The 18,777-nt window shown below is 35.9% G+C and overlaps 1 protein-coding gene across 14 annotated transcripts in view; it reads left to right on the forward strand.

Moving 5' to 3' along the window:
• NAV3 (neuron navigator 3) overlaps positions 1-18,777 on the forward strand; it is a 509,706-nt gene that overhangs the window by 464,380 nt on the left and 26,549 nt on the right. For all 14 annotated transcript variants that reach the window (XM_038153422.1, XM_038153423.1, XM_038153424.1 and 11 more), the window contains 5 exons: positions 1,164-1,216; positions 5,794-5,817; positions 8,104-8,181; positions 16,407-16,490; positions 18,123-18,234. In XM_038153422.1, the coding sequence (XP_038009350.1) occupies positions 1,164-1,216; positions 5,794-5,817; positions 8,104-8,181; positions 16,407-16,490; positions 18,123-18,234 (351 nt within the window). The remainder of the gene's footprint in view (positions 1-1,163; positions 1,217-5,793; positions 5,818-8,103; positions 8,182-16,406; positions 16,491-18,122; positions 18,235-18,777) is intronic.

Genomic DNA, 18,777 nt, shown 5'->3' on the forward strand with positions numbered 1-18,777 from the left:
ATATCCAGCTGGAGTGGATAACTGTGATCAACCTGAGTAAATGAAAGTCAATGCAGCAGTAATAAACAGTTTTCAGCAGTTTACCATCATTAGAGATTAACATGAAATGATGCTGTTAGAAGGTCAGATGTATTTTAAGATAGGAGTTCAGAGGAAGGTTAAAGTGAAACAAGTGAGGTAATGCATAGAGCTACGGTGTATGAGTGCAGAATAGCAGTTTAGCTCAGGCATTTAAACCCGAGAATGAAAATCAAGCATACTTTGGAAGCCACTCCATTTCAATGGTCAGTGTACCACATTTCTAGAAATACAAAACTAGATTTCAAGTCCACTTGGCTAATCCAAGTATTCTTGTAGTGTCTGTTTTTTGCAGCTAGGTAGCTCTTAAAGCAAAAGACTTTTTTCTATCAAACCATGGCAAATGACAAATATTTAAAAAATGTTGTAAAACAAAAATAAAAAAAGATAATGAAATAAATTATCTTCTTTGAAGTTATCTGTGGATGTGGCCTTCCTCAGGAGAGTCACCAGAAGCAGAAGGAGAAATTTTTTTACAGTTTTAGTTTTCATTTGCCATTTCCAGGTAGGCCAGGAACCCATTTCTTAAAGTGCAGCCCTGCAACATTCACTCAATTCACTTGAGGCTGACTCCACTGAGGATTAAGGGAAATATGTCACTACCCCTCACAGTTACCCCTTCCCATGGACTACAACTACACAGGTCAGCCTTTCTGAGGAAAGCTTGGGAGCTCACCCCACGGAATCATGGAATGTGAACTGTTTTCCAAAGCATAGTCTCTTACCAAAATAATTTGCTCAGCTTAGGACAGGTGTATAAACAGCTCAATTTCTGTTTTTTCTGAAGAGTGTCTTTATCAAGTGATTTCTTGTCAAAACAACAAAAGTGATGCTTGGTTTGCTGATAATAACACAAAATGTCATTGGCTCACTCACCTGCCCCATATACAGGAAAATGTTTTTTCTGTGTAGGACAATCTTTCTAAATGCAGGGAAATCTATCAATAGCTATTCTGTACTGATAGCTCATAATTGCTCTTTGTAGAAAATTGGTTCTCATTTTAAAAATTTGTTTACTTATTGAGCTACATAGGGGAATTTTTATGCTTTCAGCAATATTTCATGTTATTTTCATTTTCTTAAAGTACATGGATCTTCATTGTCACTTGTCTCCAGCACATCCTCTCTCTACTCTACGGTGAGTATTGATATTTTAGAAAAAAGTTCTACCTGCCTCTGTTCTTGTTCATTGTTTGTGAAAATTTCAATACTTTGAGATCTAGCAGAATTAGAATTTTACTGCAATAAAGTAGGAATTTTTTTCAGCTTTGTACTACTGCATACTATTTTAGAAAGCATTGTTTTCACCTTTTTATATGAATTGTTATTAATATTTAAAATCACCCAGTGTACATTTTGAAAGCTAAAAAGAAGGTGAAAGTCTAAGAGTGTCTCTCTTATGGAGGTCCTTATGCTATTGTAGTTGACCATTTTGAGTCATTTTGTTTACCTTCAGCTAGTGCATAAATTAGAAAATTGTTTCTATCCTGGCCTTGTTTGAGGTAAACTTCTTGAAAACCACAAGATTGCCTTAGAGCAAGGGAGATGTAATTTGGAGTTTAAGTGTCTACTGATTTTTCTTGCAAGTGGCAGCATTTAGGTGTTACTTACAAAAAGAAGAAAGTAACTTTCTAAAACCTTAATCTTCATTAGTTAGATTAATTAGATTGAGTAATATCTGTTTCTATCTCCAGAACTTGTTCTGGGATTTATTTTTCTCCTCTATTTTATTGTTTGTTTGGTTGGGTTTGTTTTGGTTTTTGTTTAATCTTACGGGGGATTTTTTATGTATTTTGTATCATTTATTCCTTTGGTTGTTCTATTAACAAGAAATCATTCATAGGGAGCAGCTGAACGTGTTTGGACATTCCCTTGCTGATACACAGCAGTTGCTTTGCAGCCTCCTCACTAACTACAACCACATGCTGCAGTAACTCCTTTTCACAGGAGAGCAGCCCACTTACCTGCTTTCATCCCATGCATTCATCAATAGTGTGTGTCCTCTCCATATGTCCAGCTGTTGAATTGTGTCAGCTGACATTCCAGAGATGGACTCCTCTACCAGCAGCAGTTCTTGCCTAGGAGCACCAATTTCCTGCAGTTCGATGCGTTTGTAGCACGCAGTAGCTCTGTCTCGATGCTAAACTCACGTCAGCTTGGGAAGTGTGTTGCATCTGTGCGCAATAGTGCCTCTCCAGCTCTGTTTAATCATAAAAAAGTTCTTTCAAGGGCATATCTAAAACATTAAGTACATGTACCTTTACAGGCCTTAAACTGCAAGTTGCAAGTCATTCCAGTGCAGAATAGTCCTGAATTATTTGGAAGCAGGAGAGGGGAGGTGAAGGTGGGAGGTGTAGAATGTATATACAGGCTGGCTACATGTGAGGCATGACTTACAGTCAGAGTTAAGCTTCTCATTTATGTTTTGGTGGTTGAAAAAATCTTTAGAACTTTTTTCTTGTCCATGAGACACTACTATCAGTTTGCATGGGAAGGTGTGTCAAACATTATAATTCAAGCTTTGATGTCAAATTTTAGAAGAATGTTATGAAACTGATAGATGAAAAAAAACAAGCTGTAAAGTGACCCTGGATGCTTTCAGCACCCAGTAAGTAACTGAAATATCTGTGTTTTGATGTTGTGTAATGTAGCAAGAATTTACTAATACTTAGTATTTATATAACCTTTTATATTTCAACAGGGTATCTTGGAAATATTAACTAAACCCCACAATATTAAAGAGTGGTATTTTCCCTGCAAAATAAATTTTAAACTGTTTACCCAGGTTCATACTATAAATATCTTCCAACTGTGAATACACATTGCAGCTGAGCCCCACTCCTTAAGTAATGGATTGGCAAGATAATGGAAGCTGCAGAAAAAATCTGCAAAGGGCCAGAAATAAATTGGTATAAAATAATTACTAGGATTGACTTTTAGTGAAGAATTTTGATCTGGGTTTCTTCTACTTGAGCCCTCTTTGAAAATGGTTTAAACTTTTCAGTAATTTATCAAAAGATGATGCAAGTGAAGTAGAAACCTGAAAGGTTTAACACTCAGTATTACATGAGTTGAGTGAAGAGAGCAATGGGATAGCTTCACAAAGTTATATCTCAATTAAATGTATTTATTAGATTTCTCAAGCATTTTCTTAAGCCTTTGTGCTAGTGTTTTCTGTGACCTAATCCCTGGAGAAATTCAATCAGAGTACTAAATGAAGATGAAGACCTTCATGTGTAATTATCTGAGGATAGTTGAAAATCTTCAAGTTTTTCTCTGAAGATTGTTTCTTTCAGAATTAGAATATGAGATTCAGAAGAGATGTTTCATTATTTTCTGCCACTGATTAAGTCCAATGACACAGAAGTTCTGCATTCACTACTCTTTTCTGTATAGATTGACTTTCTTCTTGACTTGCATTTGGGTTTTCAGTACTTAACTTGCATGGACTGGAAATCTAGCTTGTAGAGATATGCATGTACAGAGACATCTATTTTGTTTCACAGAAAAATATACCATGTGAGCACATGTAGTAAACTGATTCAGTTTTGGCAGTGAATTCATTTAGCCCTGTGAGTAATTGAAAAAGTTATGATAGGTTGTCTCCCCTGTTTCAATCTCCTCCTGCTCAGTAGGTGAAACACTTAAATCTTCCCATTTTTAGTTAATTGCCAATTTCCCGCACTGGCTCTCAGCATTAGCTACACTTTGACTCCCTAGGCCTCATTGATTGTGCAAAGCCATGCTCAGAGCAGTTCTATTAGGACATGTCATTTGTACCTTAATGTTCTAAGACTTAAAAAAAATAATAATCGTTGCAAGGATGGGATGAGTGCATATAATGCAGAAGTAGAGTGAGAAAGAGAATTTTTTCCTTTTACAGCCTTTTGGAACAATGACTGAGGCCTGGGTTACAATGGTGTGAGCATAAACTTAAGGAAAAACTACTGAGATGCATTTGGTTGTCAGATTCTATTGTTTTAAGCTGGTCCAAAACTCTGGTCTTTTTAATTCATTTACTTCCTTCACTGCCCACAAAATCTGACTTGTGAGAGCCCCATCTCTGAACTGGGGGAGAGGCAACACTTCCTTGAGTACATTGAGGGAGTTGTCTGCTAAGGACGTGTAGTAGTGCCTTCATCAGCAGGTTTGTTGCTCCAAGGACAAGGACCATGTCCCCACATGGCAGTTTTAGGAAAAAGTCACCAACCCTAATTTTTTGACTTGTTGTCACAGAAAAAATCATAAGGGGGCATTGACACCTCAGTCCCTTTGTGACCTTCCATGCACTACGTATTTGATGTAACAATAATGGGAATAGAATATAATTTTCTTTCTGTAGGCAGATCTCCTTTTTGTAAACATAGAAAGTTAATGTGTCACATCAGTGATGGGGTTAAAAAGAATCATTATACTAAATCATCCTCACATAGTGATGTGTTAGGTATTAGAGTAGTTTCAGCCAAAAGCATTTCTAAGTGTTGCCAAGGTAAATGACATAGCATCAGTGTCTGTTTAGTGACTAACAGATAAGCATGGCATTTTCCAGAAGTATTCTTCCCTTATGCAAGGGAAAGTGAAAAAAACATTTCTGTTATAAATCATTAAAATCCTGACAACAAAATTAATGCCTAATACAGGCTTAAAGTCAGCTATACTGATTTGTAATACCACAGTAAAAGACAGACAGTCCTGTGCCAAAAAATTTTGAAGTGCCCTTACCTTGGATTTTCTTAGTGTTTCTAATGTTATTTACAGATAATTGCTTACCTACATTTTCCTTCTACTGCTTACTATTCTCTTCCAGGTAATGTAGACTGCTTCTCTGAACATGGGCCACTTCAGACCATGGGGTGGATTAATTTCCAGTACATTAACTGATTCTTATGTTATGAAAGGGTTCCTTTCTTGTGGCATGCCATTCTTTTCCATTAGAATCCCACTGAAGCAAGGTTTATCTGTCCACCAAATATCTCCTGAATAGGACTGATCCAATGCTTAGAAACTGAATGACTTTCAAAGGTTTGCCTTACAGTGGTTTAGTTTCTTAGCTTGTTGAAAAAGGCTGCTGAGTAAAAAGTTTCAATATATGACACAATGCATTACAAGAAGGAAAGTACTTAAAGTATTAAATATTAGCGAGTTTAATTGAAAACTTTAACATGCCTTCATAGCCTTTACTATTTTTGTCAGTACTCTGCACGGACAAAATTACATTAAAAGGCAAGTTCCCCTTCCCTTTCCCAATGTATGTTTTACAGGTATGCTGTCAACTTCTCTTATCAGAAATTACATATTATCATATTAGAAACATGTCTTGGTATGCAGTAAAAGAAATACAAATCCAGGGGCCGTAATAATCATTGCAGCATAAACTTTTTTTTGTGTCAGACTAAGGCCCATGCAGTGAGAGTACAGTAAATTTTTGTTTGTATCTTAGAAATGTAGCTGCAGTTTCTGCAATTCTGGTCCTGCTCTCCCTTTCTCCACCATTTCATTTTGTCAGTACCCTGGCAAGCTCTTTGGGGTTTCAGCTGGAGCTTTGCCAAGCAAGTTGAAAAGAGTTCCATTTACTGTTTTTACTGGATACCTTCCTTAAATGTAATGGATGCGTGAAGCTATTCATTTCACTTCAGTGTGGCTGGCTTTTATGTTCTATTACCGCAATTATGTTGCACACAGATTCTAAGCCATTTCTTCTTTGTTTTCTTCCAGGCAGAAGAAAAGGCACATTCAGAGGTAAGAGATTTTCTTCATTTTTATACTTCTGTATTGCCTTACATTATTTTATGGTTTATTGTTTACCTGCCTTGACCTAAACTGTGTAGTTGGTGGGGAAAATACACCCTGTGTCTTTGCATCACCTTTTAAGAAGTATTGATGGAAACCTGGTGCAGCTTTTAGTTAACTAGAAGGTCTTTTCTTAGCATTGTGCTGAAGAAAGCCTCCTGGCTGTCATTCTGAAAAGAGTCAGTGAGACCTGGGCATTGAGTGCAGGAGTTGAGATAGGTCTGATTTCAGACTTAATACCACTCTGTGCAGGATCTAAGGAATTGTGCAATTCAAGGTAAGGTGCTGCCTTTCAGGAGGAAAAACACTTCAAATGATCGCTTTGAACTTCTCTCCCTCACATTTTGAATTATATTAAATTTCTGAAACTGACCACTTTGATGGATTTCAGAGCAATGCAGATTGATTTCATATATAAATCAAATTTGACATGGAAAATAGCTTCTTTCTCATCATAATGTATAAGAATGGGTGACAAGCCTGGGTCAGCAGCTGGATACAATTACAGCCTTTCTCAAAATGAAGTCCTGGTTGTATTAAAAGGGCACCAAAGAGTAACTGCAATAAAATACAGCACCAAGGGGTGCATTTCCACTTCACAGAGCTATGTTCCTTCCAACTCCTGCATTTAGGCTGTTCCTATTTTTACTGTACAAAGAAAAAGTGAACAAAAATATATTTTGAGGAAATTGAACAAATAAACATATTCTTCCCTCCTTGCTGCAGTATATTTCAATATAATTTTGTCTAAGCTCACATCTCTTTAAGTTAAAACAAAGGAGCTAAAGAGGCATGCTATAGCTCAGTAGTGTAAATTCCAATTTCTCATTTTATTGCCTTTTATATGTCTGAATATAGAAATTAAACAACATTTCTTTCCTGTGTGTTCCTACATGATGTTTTCTCAGTATCTGGGTCTGCTTGAGACGTTCTTACAGGAGATGTTGATGCCTCTTCACGAGACCTACCTTTGTGAATTTGCAAGAACATGATGAAACTGTAGCTTAAGCTGAAATGTCAAATAATTGCATTTACTTGGAAAAATAAAAGGGTCAGTCCAGGATGGGGAACAGCTCGATAATCTGCCCCTGTTGCACTGAGCTAGTGTAAATGACTGAGCTATTTTTCTGTTACAGAAGTACAGGAACATGTTCATGCTGCTTGTGCAATATTTCTTGTTGGTTTTCATGGGAGTCATAAAGCTAAAGTACTGCAATGGTCTTTACTAGTGACTGTAAATGTTCCTTTTCCTAGGCTGGTTTTACCCATTTTACGTCTCCAGTCTGGAATAATTTATGTCTGAATATGAAAGGCTCTTCAAAGTGAAACTCCATGCTGTGCTTGATTTCAATACAGTGCCTGGAAGTCCCTTTAAGATCTCAATAGGGTTAAATGAGCTTAAAATTATGTGCAAGCTTCATGTTAGGTATATACCCCAGCTGAAATGGAAACAGATATTTTTCTTAAGGATTCTGTTTTACATTAAAGGATAAAAGAGTCTTGAGTTTATTTTCATGTCAACAAGCACATTTATTTCATGTCCAAAAGCTACATTTTTTTTTTTAATTAGCAAGCAAGTTTTTGAATACTATATAAGAATTAAAGAGGTTGTATGTTTGAATTTCAGGGACTGTAGGAAGCATGTGTTAGAGAAAAAAAAAATACTACTTCACCTAATTTTAGACATCCATAAAGAAAAATTTTGTGTCTGAGGTAGCCATCAAAGCCTTCTTCATGCCAGGCAGCATGAGAGTACATTTTTCACATTATCTTAGTCTAATGTAGACATTCAACGTATGCTGGTTGCATCATGTCTACAGTCAGGCACAGTGAACCTCACCCAAATGCACTCGTGTTTCAAAACCTCAGGCCACATCCAGGGTGGCTCTTCTTGATTGCACTAAGCATATGTTTGGGACTTGTGGGATTTGGTAAAAACCCGTGACATTTCCCTTGCAGAAAAGGATAATACATAGAAAGTAATTATGTATTTGCCCATATGTGCTCCCTTAACTTGAATCCTTAACTTGAATCCTGGTTCATGCACTGGTTGAGTGCTAGAAAACAGTTGGAGCAACACTGAGATACAACTCTTAATAATTTATATTTCTGGATAGTTCTGATTTAAATCTGAAGCTAAGACATTGTAAACCTATTTGTTATGTCTCAAGAAAACATACAAAATAACAACAAAAACATTGCTGAAATAATGACAGCAGTCTGTTGTTTCTCTAGCAAATTCAGAAACTACGGAGGGAGTTGGTTGCATCGCAGGAGAAAGTTGCTACCCTTACTTCCCAGCTTTCAGCAAATGTAAGTATTTTAGCTTGTGATGATAAGTAGTATCAACGAATACATTAATAATTTCTCTTAACACATAGTCTTGGAGACATTTACAATTTATTTATTTATTGTTTGGGTTTTTTTTTTTCCAAGCTAATGACTTCATTGAATTTCTATATTGTCCCAGCTTCAAGAAAAAGTAATCTTGTGAAAATGGGAAGTAGACAGTGGAAATGGAGAGTTTCCACAGTTTGAATGTGACAGTCCTATCCTGTTCTGTTTCACTCTTTTCTCAGAATCAATTATAAAAAGTGGCCAAAAGTAAGGAGACACAACCAAAGAAAGGCATGATTTGCATATTGTAATAGAATTCATTTGAGTTTAATTTCACAAAGACAAACCCTGCAAAATGCAGTCAGGTGTGAAGGGAAGCACAGTCTACAAGTGTATATAGGATTTATATGCTACAAAAGCAGTGCTGACGTATAACTAATTAAAACTGGGCTATTTCACAGAGAGTTTCCTGGTGTTCCATCCAATTGACATACATTGGTTGTATGAGTTACGGAATGCGTTATCTGAAAATAATGCCAGATACAGAATGCGAGCTACAATCCTGCCTGGTTGATGTGGTTTCAGGTGAAGTTACTGAACAATCTAGTATTGTGATTTTTAAATGCAGTTCAGACTATAATTATCATTACTGCTGTGAGGGAAATCTGAGATGCAGTTAGAAGAATGTATCATTTTGAGGTTCAAAAAAGCACCTTCCTGATATCTTGGGCAGCACATGGAGTGCCTTTCATTGAAGTGTAGATGTCCTGAATATTTGGATTTATAAATAACTGCTCATTTTAAAGAAATTATTTCATATTGTGAGGAAATAATCTCTAGCTCTGTGAAAGCTGCTTGTTCATGTGTGACTTCCACACATGAAAATGTGGAAAAGCTGTTCTTAGCACTTTCTTCTCTGTTCAAATGGCTGCAGAGCACCTGTGGATATTTGTACATCTGTAGCAGTGTAGGTTGCCAGACTCTTCTGAGTACTGGGAATGAACTGGTGAATCAGATGATGTGGGACAATGCAATGTTTGTAAATTCAAAATCTGGGTTCTGGGTTGGGTTTTTCATTTGAGAATGTAGAGCTAGAATAGCCAGCATATCTATATTGGGTATTGGGTTCCTTCATTCACATGTTTTAGACACTGACCTTCATCTTTACCAGTTTGGGGAGTTCTTCATTCACCTATCCTGAGAGCAACAAACTAAAACCCACACTGAGAGGAGGGAAGAGCTAAAGTAGCATGCTTTGGGTATGTGTGTTGGCTAGTGAGTCTGTTGTTCTATGTAGGCCTTTTTCTTTCCACAAAAAAATGCAGAGGTGCAGCAGCTCTGCTTGGAAGTGGGGAACACAGGAAGAAGCCCTGGCTGGGCTTGTGACACAGCACAATCACAGACATGCCCACATGTACTCTGAGCGCCCTGGTTTTATCCAGAGGAGTTATCTTGATTCCAGCAAGCCCCTGATTTAGTGAAAGATGTGTCTGCCCACAGTCAGAAGTTGGACTAGATGATCATTAAAGGTCCCTCCCAAACCAAACCTTTTCATGATTCTAAACAGAGGTGTCATATCAGTCAAACTAGTTTGCCTTTGGTGGGCTTGTGCTCAGTGCCTGTTCCAGGTGATAATTCAGGCCCCTGGTATCACTCCTCTCTTTACTCTGCAGGTAGAAAAACAGTTCCCTTCCCTCCTTCCACCGGCTCAGAACAGAAAACACCAGCATATTCTTTCTAACTGCTGTGTTGAAAGGGAGAGTTGAAAGATTACTCAGTCTCTGTCACTTTTCAGTCAACCCAGAAATGCTGCAGTCTATGATACGGCAACAAGTGCAATAATGTCAGAGCATTTTCTGCAGCTGAGGAAAAGAAGCCATTTTGTTTGTTTGGACAAACTATGTCCTATCTTTCCTCAGACTTATTTAGAAGTCTTTCATTATACCTCTGGCCAATATGGCTTTCTATTAAATAAACTCCATACAGGATTGTTTCTAATAACATTTCTTATTCTAGACAAATTGTCAAAACCAGCTCCACACTATAATTAGATTTGATCCATTTTTCAAAGAAACTGAGTCAAGTTAAAAATGTGTATTTTGGCTTGTTTTTTACTCAAACTAAATCAGCTGCATGGGTAAGAAATAAATTTGGGTTGATCTGTATAAATCAGGCTGGATTGGGAATCTATTCCTATATACTGCCTCTGGGCTTCTGAACAGCTAGCAAGAATGCTTTTCTACTGATCTAACTGTAAGGACAACATTTTCAATAGGATGGCTAAAAATATATGCATAGACATCTGTTTTTTCCTATCCAGAAGTACCACATTTAGTTAATTTAATCATGTTCTTTTGACTATTACACACCTTCTAATCCATCTCCATGGAGATATTCTTTAAATTCAAAACCTATAAGCAACACTAATGCTGATCCATTTTGCACATGCATTTTTTAAATGATACAAGAGAAGTATTTCCTCTTGCCAAATACCCAACATGTGGAAATTCCATCAAAATTAAATTTTTCAGGAGCATGAGATGTAGAGGCTTCAAAATCCCTAGACATGAACAAAATTATATTCATGATGAATACCATCTTTAAAGAAAAGTAGATATTACTAGATATTGGGAGTAAATATTTTTGGCAGGATGTTCTCATGAGATACATACTTTATAAACCAAAAAATTGAGAAGTATTTCACAATAAACCTGGTCCTGATTTCATTTTCTTCTGTTTCTGGTACAGAACTTGTAAAGTATTAAAACAACACTTCCACATGAATCCAAACAATCAAAAGAGACTGCTTAAATGTTTTTGCACTCCTTCTGTCAGTCCTTCAGGCACTTTATGAGAAGAAATTCCACAAAGTATATCTTAAACATCAGAAATAAAATCCAGGTTGAAAGTGGAAAGTATATTCAACTATTTAATTGTGATAGAACCACTGAAATTTAGTTACTTACATAATTGATGTTTAAAAGCCAGATATTAAGTACTTTTCATAAAAATTCTGAGAGTTATTAACAAACAATTGATTTAACTTGGCAAACTTATGGAAAACCTAGATGACGTTCTAGATTTCATGGACTTGTACTGCCTTAGCAATGCATTCCTTTTGTGTATTCATTTATCATTTATTTTGTAGTCTAAGACACATATTTCACCAGTCACTGCCTTTTAAAAGAGAAGTATTCCTAATCACAAAATCTGGAATTTATTCTCCAAAAAGAAATCAAATCTCTACATGAATACTCCTGTGACCCTCATTTTGAGTCATGTTTGCTCATCAGTAAGGCTAAAACTTGAACAAACATTAAGTTTAATTCAGGAAAGTTTGATCACTGCCTGTCTTCTCTGTCAAGACATTCATCTCTGGCAGACAGGGAACTGTATGAACAGGCTGTCTTTTGTGGTGCTTTTGCTAACCAGAAAAATGCTCAGTCCTTTCTGATGCTTTTGCTACAAATGCATTCCTCTTAGCATTAGTCCTCAGAGTTCGTCCTGAGCCCCTTCTAATTTCCATACCTTCACTGTCTGAAAATAGACAGCACTTTTTGTCTTGCTGTGGTCTGGAGAAGGAAGTGTTAATAGCCAGAAATCTTGTTCCTTCAAAGTTCCATCGCAATGTGAATTTGTTGTTAGCATTTCCTTTTGTAGAACTCAGCAAAAGTATTCTACACGAGTGAAAAAACAGAGCACCTTATTCAGCTCATTTGAACACTATTTGTGCCTTTCTTTGCTTCTCCACAGAAGACTGTTGGTGACATTAGTATATAAGTCATTAAAAGACTGGCAGGTTGAAATTTGACCTATTTAATCAAGCCTTTGCTTGATACATTATTTTATACCAAAATCTGTCAATTGGAAGTTGCAGCATTTCTCAGGCATTATTGAAAACTCTGCTAAAATTTTTCTTACTTGGTTTGATTTGTTGTTCAGTTTCTGTTGGCTGGACTCAAGTACTATGATTGACTTCAGCAGTTTATTTCATTTGATTAAACCCAAAGGGCCAGAGTGTTTTGCCTGCATATGATTAAATTCAAGCTGGGTCCAGCTGTTGTTTGGATGCTTAATTTACAGATTTTCTTTGAGATTCTTGCTTCACCCCTGGCATCTGTCTCAGTGTGGCTGAAGGGTAAATCTCAACACTAATTCAGAAAGGGCCGGTTTTCAGTGCAGAAAATGTCCAGCCAGCAGGCTCTGTATGTGACTGACAAGGGCTCAAATTCCTGTGAGCAGCCTGACCAAGCCTGTTCAGAGGGACTTTGATCAGAGCTTTGTACTGTATAAAGCTGAAGGGTGCATGCTTGCAAACTGTAGTAGAGCCAGGATGCCAGTAGAAAGCAGAGGGGGTTTGCTGGCTAATGCTCTTGTTTGGCCAGCTCTGAACCGCTATCCTACAGCCAAGCAACAAGATGCTAGCAGGCAGCAAACAGAAAAGGTCACCAGATCTACAGTTGCTGCTTGCAGTCAGCCCGATCTCTTCTGGCCTTTCACACCTCCTTTCATTCAGCCCTGTCAGGTGGGAGGAAGTTTATTTATTTACCTTTGTTTTATAAATCTGAATGCCACAGGTCAAATCCCAGAGTGTGTTGGAAGACAGATGTTTCATATGCGAATGTTGTGTTCAGGATAGGCTGTAAACCTGAGAGCTGAGGTATTTGGGGTTTGCCTGGCTGGGATAGTTTGCAAAGGAAATGTTTAAAATCAAATCTGTCATCTTAGCACTGAAGTCATTCCCTTATTATACATTTCTTTGACTATTTCCAAAGGGCATTTCACATGTTAACAGAAGTCAAAATTAACTCATATGTGAAGGATATCTACAGATGAAGAGCTGTATATCTAAGTATCTAATATGTATGTCATGTTAATGATGGATATATTTTGCTGCAGGCAAAGTAATGCAGTTTAAGTAATGCCCAGTTACTTAACCCTATTTCCAGGATGTCTTTTTTCAAGTACAAATACTGCATTCAGTTTTGAAGACATATTTTTACTTTAGAATGAATGTTATTTAAAGCACATGTAATATTCAGGCTACTCTTTGAAGTACTGCAGTGATGTGTGTACACCATGAATGAAACTTCTGAATCTAACACAGAGATTTCTAAGGTGTGAGAGACTGGCTGTATCTTAAAAAAACAAACAAAACAATTCCTAAATATTTTTACAAGAATGAAAGAATGGAAACTTTTAGATAAATTAAATCATCCTCAGAAACTGAGGATTAGCAATCCAATCAAAATAAATTACCAAATTTTTAAGTGTGAAAGTTTCTAATTAGATTTTTTTTAATTTCTGATTAACATTTTTAAAGACACAGATACTTCTTTCTCTTTGCTTTAGTTGTTTTATGAATTATTCTGCATTTAACTGTTTAAATGCAAAACCTGATCTCAAATGGAAATACATACATATATATATGTTTTATGTATACTTCAACACACATATAAGTATACCGATAATTTAGCCTTTTTCAAACTAAATTTTCTTATTTAGTCGTATAGTATTTCTGTAGGGAAAATCTGCTTAAGTTTTCAAGTCTGAGTTCCTAGATAGCTGAATAAATGAATATTAGCTACCATGGAGAAAGACAGAACAGTTTATTACTCTGAATATAAAATCAATACTTCAGTAGAAGAGTGCTGTCTTGTAATAAACATTTGAAGTAATGAACAATGCAATTAAAATGTTTTCTTCTTGAATAGTTTTTGGTCAGTGGGACTTTGAATTACATTTCTTTATTATTAGCAAATCAAGATCTAATAGTCTTTATTTGAAATGAGTTAGGAAAAATGTATCATCTTGATCCAATTACATTTATAATGCAAAAAGTTTGGTATAATATTCCAAGAAGGTAATGTTCTCCATCACTGGCTGAATTTTAGTAAGAACCCTTGTGACATGGCTGTCTTTCTCTAAAGGCTGTCAGAAAATAACAGTTTCAGTGACCTTTGATGACATTTTTAATGCTGCTTTTTAGTACTTAATTTTTCCTATAAGTTCTTTGTTGTCTGTCCATGTACAATACAGGATGAATTTGTAGCTATGGAACAGGAAAATACTTTACACAAGTATGCATAGTTTGGTACCAAAGTACTGTGGTTATTACAGTCTAATTGCTAGAAAAGGACAGAAGCAATGCATAATTAAACAAATTATTCCTCTCTCAAGCCCTCAGTCCCCACTGTAATTCTCAGAGTAAAACAGAACCGTGGGCTGTCAGCCAAGCCATAGATTTTTTATGAGGCAGACAACAGTGGGCTCCATTAGTTTCCTGTTAAAGAAAAGTAATGAAGAGACATTTGGCTAAAATTCTGTAGTAGTGCATCTATTTTGTCTCTGTGGTCATCATATTTGGAAATAAAACACCATAGATTAATCTGGATATTTTTAACATGTAGCTAATTAATAAAGTTAAAGGTAAGTTTAAAACTAGTTTTTTCTTTTTTTTTTTTCTCAGAGGAGAAGAGTAGTAAAAACAACCAAAGGCTGTAGCATTGATTGACCAATTTCCAGGTTCATTTTATCAAAGATTATACCTTCAAGAATGTAGCCTCAGTTACAAATGTTAAAATAGGAATATATACAATTACTACTTAATCTTTAAGAGATTGTATATTTGTCTAGTCTCGTGTTTATCTGGAGTTAGCCATTGTGGTATGTGTCCTTTACCACAAGAGTTATCCCTAAGATATCCCTGCAGATGCAGAAAGCAGGTCGATTGACCACTGCACCCGGAAGAAATGAAGTCTATCTAAGTGTACTAATAGTGTAGATTACAAGGAGTAAACTTTTAGTAAGTTTAATAAAAATAAAATAAGAGGCTTTCAAGATACCTAAATATTTATAGCAATCCAAAATTATTTACAAGACACAAAAGTCACTCATCAGTATAACAGCTCTGAAGCGGAGATGTCGAAGTAGCCACTATTATAAATATGGTAATCTTCTTCTATTTGAGGGATAATATACAGAGCAAGGTGGCAAGAAGCTCTTTTGCCTCTCCTAAAATGCAGAACAAAATCCTTTTTGGACCATATCTTTTCTTGATTATACCTCGGATTTAGTACAACCTCATACATTCAAACAATTTCAGCTATGCTTGTAAAAGCATGCAGATCTGCAAATGAAAAATTTGCCAGGCACTGTGTGTGCCTGAACTGCTATAATAAAAACTAAATTTCCTCCCTTAAGAAGCTCAGTTAATCCATTTGTGCATATAAATATGGTAGGTTTGAGTTATATTTCCATATGCCAATATTTGGGGACTTTGTCTATTACCACTTTTGAGATGGTAATGAGAAAATAAGCATTTCTTTATGCTTTTAGTATTTGATGTTGGGAGAGAAATGGATGGGATTATATGGACTTCCTTAAAAATTAAATGTTTACTTTCCCTTGGCTGTACAAGCTGGCTTAGCTTATTGGGATTTTTATGATCACTTGCTCTTCTTTGTTCTACAAGGCTCAATGCCAGTTAGATCTGATGAAGTATAATTTGTATAAATTTAGCTTGCATACAGTGTAGGATGCTTGTTGTTAAAAAAATAAATAAATAAAAAGAACTTTTTTTTAATATTTTGGTCTGTTTCAACTTTTTTGCTTTTTATATTGAGAAGTAAGACTTCCATTTTTCAGGATTTTTTTATAAATATATTTGCACACATTATAAATGTTATATTTATATTTTACAAAATACATTTTATACACACACAGACATATGTGGGCAATATATTAATAGACTAAGCAATTACATTTTATAAGACTAACTGTGATATTTTTGTTTAAGGGTCGGGATTTTTCTGAAGTGTTTTATTTATTTCTGGAGTTAAAATTCACTTTTCAGGATAAAATGCTTGAATTCCTGTTTTGAAGTGTCCAGTAATTGAAAATAATTGCTCCTGGACTTCTCTTTGGGAGCAGACTACTTTTGGCTAATACATCAGTAAACTGAAAGCCAGGCATTAAATCCATAATTCATTTCCAGGCAGAGATACCTGAGCTTATCTCACTGGGAGCTAAAGAAGCCTGAGGAACACTGGGTTCATTTGGCTGATTCATCTATCCAACTTAGCTCAGTCTGAGTTTGAACTAATATTAAAGAGCTGGAGAAAATGTGCTTGAAGGAAAAACATACTTTTAAAAATCAAATAGATCTGGGAAAATTGCCCAATGTTGTCTTTCTTTCACAGGCTCATCTAGTAGCAGCTTTCGAAAAAAGCTTGGGAAATATGACGGGCCGATTGCAAAGTCTAACAATGACAGCTGAACAAAAGGTAGGTTTATCAAAGCGAATGCTTTACTGTAGAAAATAGTCAGAAAATTATGTTAGAGTTTTGTTTAAAAAACACTGAAAGGAAAAAGGGACATCTGTGGCAACGAGACAGATTTTTCTTTAATGGTTGCTGCGATCAATTTTTCATTAATGTCCAGCAGCATGTGGGAAAATCTATGCAGTATCAGGTTTACACAGATAGTGTCATAAAACAGTTTGACAATAAAATCTTTCATTTCCAGAATTCAATGAAAACATGCATGACTTTAGGTTTACTCCATACTGAAAGATCCTGTAACAAAAACTTATCATAAGCTGCTGCAGTGCTTCATTCCAGTCTCGCAGCACCACCGGAACAATAGAATTTCAAGAAACAAAGAAGTTTAAGTAGAGAAAAATAGCTTCATTGAGAAAGTTAATGAAGGTTAGGCATCTTATCCGTAAGTAAACAGTTTGGGCTTTCTATTTTTCACTATGCTGTTTTGTCTAATGGGGGGAAAAATAAACCTGATACGAAGAAATTTAATGTGAGTCCTTTTACCAAGCTCAGGATTAAGAGGCTGCTTAGCACCTTCCAGGACTGAACTTCTGCAACTTTCTACCCTTAGGAATTTTGAACAATGTCCTGTTAAAGGCCTCTTTGACCCAAACTGTGAAAGAATCTGTTTATCAGTAAGCTGCTAGTCACCACTGGAGTCTGTAACTGTCTACAAAAATAACATTTCAGAGTCTGGTTGAGCACCAACAGATGAAATGTGTCAAGACTCATTGTGAACTGGATAGAAAATATTTGTATTATTTGCTTTTGTTTCAACTTATGGGGGGGAAGAAAAAGAACACAATCACAATGGAATTTTCTTAAAACCAAAACTTTTTACTATTTTACAAAGTATAAATCCATCTGAAGGTTTTCTTTCCAGAAGGAATTAAGCAGTGACATTGAAACAGATCATCTCCAAGTTTCTTTCCCAAAAGATTTAGAACTTATTCTTTTCCTTCTTTTCTCTATTGTTGAGTTGAAATTCCTTTAACCCTAATTATATAGGAAGGAGACTTGAAGGACAGGAAGCAATAAATAAAATATTGCTTATAAAAGTGATTAAAAATATATTTTTAATAAAAATCAGCTGTGCATTCTAATACAGAACTTCCTGCACTCAAGTGGAGTAATTTTACTTCAACTTGCAGGACAATTTGTATTAAACAGGGGCTTTTAAATTAAATTAGCATTTAACAAGTTAAATCTTTTTAATTCATCCATTAAACAGTAGCCTCACATAAAAAAAATGTACTTCAAATGGTTTCATTGTCTGTTGCAATAAAGTCATTGAGCTTTTCTTAATTTTCTATTGAACAGTCAATTGAGACCCTTTTTAGATTACTCCTTATTAAAAATGTTTTCTTCTTAGAAATAGCATGAGTGCTTTATATAGAGTAAATTAAAAAGAATATGTTAGTTAACTTCAATATCTTTGGAGAGAAAGTATGCATTCTTTTTATTGTTGCCCTTATGTTCACCCAAGCAGTCCTATGATCTTTAATTTGAACACTCTTCTCTTGCAATTTTTTCTTTTAGCTTAGACAAATATTGTTCTTTTGCCATTGTTTTGATCTCTCTTTGCTCTTCCCACAGGAATCTGAGCTTATAGAGCTAAGGGAAACCATTGAAATGCTGAAAGCCCAGAATTCTGCTGCACAAGCTGCTATTCAAGGAGCCTTGAATGGCCCCGATCATACCCACAAAGGTATGGGTTTGTCATTATCAAAATAAATGCAGAAGTTCTCCCCAGGAAAAAAAAGCTAAGTCACTACTTTTCTGTTGTTTGGGAACTCTCTTGTAAGGCGAAGCACATTCTGAAGTGAATGATAGGCATATTTGTGGTATTTCCAGAGCTGGAAACCTTGCCCAAGTTTCCTGTCTGCCAACGTTCCTGGAGCTTTATCTTCTTAGAGCTGGGTGGCCAAGAATTGATCAAGAGTTAACCGTGTCCCTGCCATTGATTAATGAAGTATGCCTGAGACACAAGTGAGGTCTTATGGTAGAACATGGTTATAGTTGGGAATCCAGGCAAAGTTGTAGCTTTGTAAATTGGTGTTCTTGTTGGTAAGAGAGACTGACCACAGCTCAGCTCCTTCATGAAGTGCTAAATCAGTGTGGGAAAGCAGGTTTTAAATTCCAGATGTCAAATTAATTTGTCACTGCAGTTAGGCCGATATTGCATGATAAAAATGCACTTCAGAAGTGCCTGTTGATAGGCAACAGCAAAGGAATTACTTGAAAAAAATAA

The sequence above is a fragment of the Motacilla alba genome, chromosome 1A (genome assembly GCF_015832195.1).
Source record: "Motacilla alba alba isolate MOTALB_02 chromosome 1A, Motacilla_alba_V1.0_pri, whole genome shotgun sequence".
NCBI classification, from domain to species: Eukaryota; Metazoa; Chordata; class Aves; order Passeriformes; family Motacillidae; genus Motacilla; species Motacilla alba.